General features: G+C 37.6%; 1 protein-coding gene across 1 annotated transcript; it reads right to left on the bottom strand.

Annotated features, from left to right (window-relative positions):
* Positions 1-362: 362 nt before the first annotated feature.
* LOC144454413 (uncharacterized) lies at positions 363-2,933 on the bottom strand. The gene is given in 3 exon segments (XM_078146279.1): positions 363-2,370; positions 2,373-2,852; positions 2,855-2,933. Coding segments are annotated over 3 exon segments (1,137 nt in total). The 3' UTR covers positions 363-1,792.
* Between the last annotated feature and the right edge of the window lie 2,323 nt (positions 2,934-5,256).

A 5,256-nucleotide genomic window follows, 5' to 3' on the forward strand; every position in this document is an offset into this window, starting at 1 on the left:
TACATCTCAAATAAAACAGGATGTTTTACAACATACAAAGCAATTTTTTTAAAGAAAATGGGCTTCCTCTATAGTATTAAGAAACGTAAGCAAATTTCCCTTGGGTAAACTCTGGGACTCTGTCTCTGACTGTGTCTGTTTCTCTGTCTCCCTCTCTCTTTCTCAGTGGAGCTATCCATACATTTTAGCCAACTGACTCTGTTATGAGACTAATTATCCAAGGAATGATAATCACAAAAATAGTCAATATTTCCATAGTGACTTAATGTTTGCAAAGCATTTTACAAATAATGTCCAATTTAATCTTCGAGTCAACCATGGGGGGTAGATGCCCTTATTACGCCATTGTACAGATGAGGAAACTCAGGCAGGATTAGGTCACATGACTTGCCCAGGGACCTACAACTAGGAAGTGCCAGAGACTGATTTGGAATTCAGGCCTTGTGGTTCCAAGGCCAGCACTTCATTCACCATGTCACCTAGTGCCTTAAAGAAAGCATTACAGAAATTAATGTCTAACAGTTCCAAAACACTGAAAGAAGGACTTTTTCTGCCAGCAAACACTAGGAAACAAAGTGAGGATCAATTATTTTGGGAACGGCTGAAGAAATGCTACCAAACAGTATTTCCGAGAAAAATCATTACATTTATAGGGTTGCATGCAGAGGATGGAATTTGGAAATGTTCAATGAGGTTTCTTTCCTTGGGAGGCCTAATGAAGTCTGTGCTACAGCAGGAGGCCTTCCTTTGGAAATTTGATCCTAAGGCTTTGTCTCCAACATGATTTCTCCAAAGTAGAGTAAAATAGGAGCTCAAGGGGAAGCCTTTCCCACATCCACTGCCTTTATCCACCTTCATTCCGATAGGAATAAGGATGTCTACTGATCACCCTCCTCTAGAGAAAAGCATGGCCCCCTGAGCATATTTGTAAGACTTCTCTCCACAATGAAGCCTCTGATAGAAAGTAAGAGATGATCTCTAGCTGAAAGCCTTCCCACACTGAGTACACAGGGGTCTGCTCCTCAGAATGGTTTCTCTAAAAGTCCAGAAACTCTGAACCCCATTTGAATGCCTTTCCTCATTCATGACATTTCCATCTAATATGGCTTCTGAGATGGGCAACAGGAGGATTGTTACCTGAATGCACTACCACTTTGATTATATTTATGAGGATTCTCCCAAGTGTGGAACCTCTACTGTTTCATATGTTAAGAGTGGTAACTAAAAGCTCTGCCACATTCATGAGGTTTGTCTGCCGTGTGGACTCTCTGATGTTTAACAAAATCTGAGGTGTGAAATCATTCTACATTGATTACATTAATAAGATTTCTCCTCAGTATCAACTTTTTGATGTTTAACAATGCTGGAGGCCTGTCTGAAAGCATTTCAACATTAATTCTTAGGGCTTCTTGCCAGTGTGAATTCTCTGATGTAAATCAAGATGTGAGCTCCATGTGAAAGATTTCCCACACTTCTTACGTCCATAAGGCTTCTCTCCAGTGTGGATTCTCTGATGTTCAGCAAGATACCCCCTAAACATGAAGGCCTTTCCACACTGATTACATTCATAAGCCTTCTCTCTAGAGTGGCTTCTCTGTTGTGAAGCAAGAGTGGAAAGCTGGGGGAAAGCATTGCCAAAGTAATTACATTCAAAAGGCTTCTCTCCAGTGTGGATTCTCTGATGTGCAGCAAGACTGTGCCTATCTGTGAAAGTCTTTCCACAGCAATTACATTCAAAAGGCTTCTCTTGGGGCAGATAGGTGGCGCAGTGGATAGAGCACTGGCCCTGAAGTCAGGAGTACCTGAGTTCAAATCCGACCAAACACTTAACACTTACTAGCTGTGTGACCCTGGGAAAGTGACTCAACCCCAACTGCCTAAAAAACAAAAAACAAAAATCAAAATGTTTCTCTCCACTGTGGATTTTCAGGTAGGTGGCAAGATTCTGCCTCATTTTGAAATTCTTTCCACATTGATTACATTCATAAAGCTTCTCTCCAGAGTGGTTTCTCTGATGTGCAGCAAGATTGCACCTGTCTGTAAAAGCCTTTCCACAGTGATTACATTCAAAAGGCTTCTCTCCACTGTGGATTCTCTGATGTGCTGCAAGATTTGGCCTTGGTGTGAAAGCCTTTCCACATTGATTGCATTCATAAAGTTTCTCTCCAGTGTGGATTTTCTGATTGCCAATAAGGAGTAATCTGTAGCAGATAGCCTTCCCACATTTGTGACATTCATAAAACTTCTCCCCAGTACACATCTTCTGAGGCCTGTCAAGATCTGAGATCCAACCAAAGGCCTTCCCACACTGAGGACATGCATATCTTTTTATCACAGGGTGAAATCTAGGTTGGCAAGGAAGACATGAGGATGGGATGAGGTTGCTTCCCATTCATTATATTCATTAGGCTCCTTTCTGATGGGAATTTGCTGATGAGTCATGAGCTTACAATTCTGACTCAAGGAATTCCTACCTTTATTACTTACAGAAAGCATTTCTCCAGTGTCACATTTCTCATGTCTAAGGAGATCTGAATTCCAGCTGAAGGCCATTTCCCATTGGTTACCTGGATACACTGGCATTTCAGGAGGCTTCCCATGGGATGGAAAAAGGTCTAGCCCTTCAGTAAAGCACTTGCTATATTCACTATCCTGAACACAGTCATTGCCTGAGGTCATTTTCTTACAGTGATTTTGGGATTGAAGACTGAATCTCTTTCCAATTTCATCAAATTCCCAGTTGCTCTTTGGATTTGTATCTAACTTGATATTAGAGTCATGGATTTCTCTCAAATTGAAGCCACAGGGACCATTATTCATGAATCTGTGCAGGTCATGTTCTTCCACAAAATTCCCAGATTTCTAGGCACCTCACGTACTTCAATCTGGTCTCTACACTTGAAGAAAACAAACACACATACACCAAAAGTCATACACACAAAAGTGTATGCAATAGCAGCAGTTACTTAAGATTTATGTGGCTCATGACTTTCTCATCACCAGTCTACAAACCAACAAAACTTTGTGAACTCTTAGAGCAAATGTTGACATTAAATAAGCTGTATCTTTGTAAGGAGAAAAGACAGATGGGCTGTGAGAGCCTATATATGAGACCTTTAGCTGAGAACATCTATAAAATTTCCCCCAGTTTTCTGTCGTCTTATAGTGGCTATGTTGGTTTTATCTGTACAAAACCTTCTTACTTTAATGTAATCAAAATTGCTCGGTTCGCACCTCACTCTGCTCTCTCTTGTATTCAGAACTTATTCTGCTATGAATAAGTACAAAAATGATTGTTTCCTGTTGTTCCATTCTCTTGTAGTATCTCTCTTTAGGTCTAGGTCATGTATCCATTTTGACCTGATCTTCATAAATGATCTAACATACTGGTCTATGCCCAATTCTTGTGATACTTCTTTTAAGTTTTCCCAACAATTTTTTTTAATCAACTAATGAATATTTACCCTTGCATCTTAAGTCTTTCCAACTGTTAAATACAAAGCTTCTATATTTATTTGCTCCTGTAAACTGCATGTCTCATTGTTCCATTGATCTATCTTGTTATTTCTTAGCCAGTAACACACAGTTTTGAACATTAGGGGCTTATAAAAGAGTTTAAGATCTGCCTCTGCTCAACCCCTTTCCATTTTATTGTTTCTTTATTAGTTCCTTTCATATTCTTGACCTTTCGTTTTTTCAGATGAATGTGTTACTAATTTTTACTAACTCAGTAAAATAAGTTTTTGGTCATTTAATTGGGTTGGTCTTTATAATATTAATTACTTTATGTGAGATTGTCTTATATGGGCCCCACCTATGCATGAACAGTGACTATCTCTGCAATTGTTTAAATCTGATTTCATTTGTAAAAAATGTTATTTATATTTATTTTCATCTGTTCTCTGGGTTTCTTTTCCCAGATGTACTCCAGGAATTTAATACTGTCTAGTGTTATTTAAAATGGGGTATCTCTTACTATCTCTTCCTGCATGGTTTTGTTGGTGATATTTAGGAATGTTGATGATTTATATGGGTTTAAATCATACCTTGCTACTTTGCTAAAATTATTTACTGCTTTAACAAACTTTTTGATTGTGTCTTTGGGATATTCCAAGTATATCATCCTATCATCTACAAAAAAAAGTTAGTTTTATTACTTTATTCCCTATTCTGATTACTTCTGTTGCTTTTTGTTAGTGATATTGTTAGTATTTCCAATACAATACTGAATAATATAAGTGACAGTGAGTATCCTTGTTTCACACCTGATCTTAGTAGGAAAGTTTCTAGCTTATCCCCATTACAAATAATGCTTCCTGATGTGTTTAGGTCAAAGTTTGTTTTTTTTAATCAGTTTAAGGAACAATCCATTAATACTTATATACTTTCAAGGGTTTTTAATAGAAATGAGTGTTGTATTTGATCAATAGCTCTTTCTTCAGCTATTGAATAATTTACAGTAAGTTAACACATCCCTTTATTCCTTGTATAAATCCAAATTGGACTCAGTGCACAATCTTTCTAATATATTGTCGGTAATTCCCTAGCTAGTATTTGACTTAGGATTTGTGCATCCATATTCAGTAATGCAATTGGTCGACTTTCTTTCTCTTTCTTATTCTTCCTGGTGTGAGTATCAATATCATATTTGTTTCACAACAGGAGTTTCTGTACCCCCTCTTTGCTGATTTTTCCAAATCATTGATTTAATATTGGAATTAGTTGATCTTTAATGTTTGGTAAAATTTCTTTTCAAATCTATCTGCTTCTGGTGCTTTTTGTCTCAGGGAGCTTATTATGGCCCGTTCAATTTCTTTTTCTAAAATATATTTACTTATTCTACTTCTTCTTCTGTTAATCCCATGAGAAGGTTCCAGCATGACTGACTAGCTCTCTACTCCCACCTTATTCCAAGAAGATTCACTTGTACATGAGAACTTCTCTATTTTACCTCTTGCTACCTTATTTTATTTTTTTGCCTGTTAAAATATCTTTTAATATGCAACATATCTTCCTTTTGTGGTAACTCCTGGGTTTTCTTTCTTTCTTTCTCTCTCTCTCTCTCTCTCTTTCTACATTTTGGCAATCATTTCAAATACTGTGACACATATACTCTAAATTGTCATGAAACCACACTTTGATCATATAGGATATTAAGCAGGCATCAAACTGTCTGATGAAGTCTGTGCTGCAGCTCGAGGCCTTCTCTTGGTCATTAGATCCCAAAGTGTGGTCTCCAACATGATTTCTCCAAAG

The sequence above is a fragment of the Phascolarctos cinereus genome, unplaced genomic scaffold, assembly GCF_003287225.1.
Source record: "Phascolarctos cinereus isolate Bilbo 61053 unplaced genomic scaffold, phaCin_HiC Scaffold_726;HRSCAF=1367, whole genome shotgun sequence".
In the NCBI taxonomy this organism is placed as follows: Eukaryota; Metazoa; Chordata; class Mammalia; order Diprotodontia; family Phascolarctidae; genus Phascolarctos; species Phascolarctos cinereus.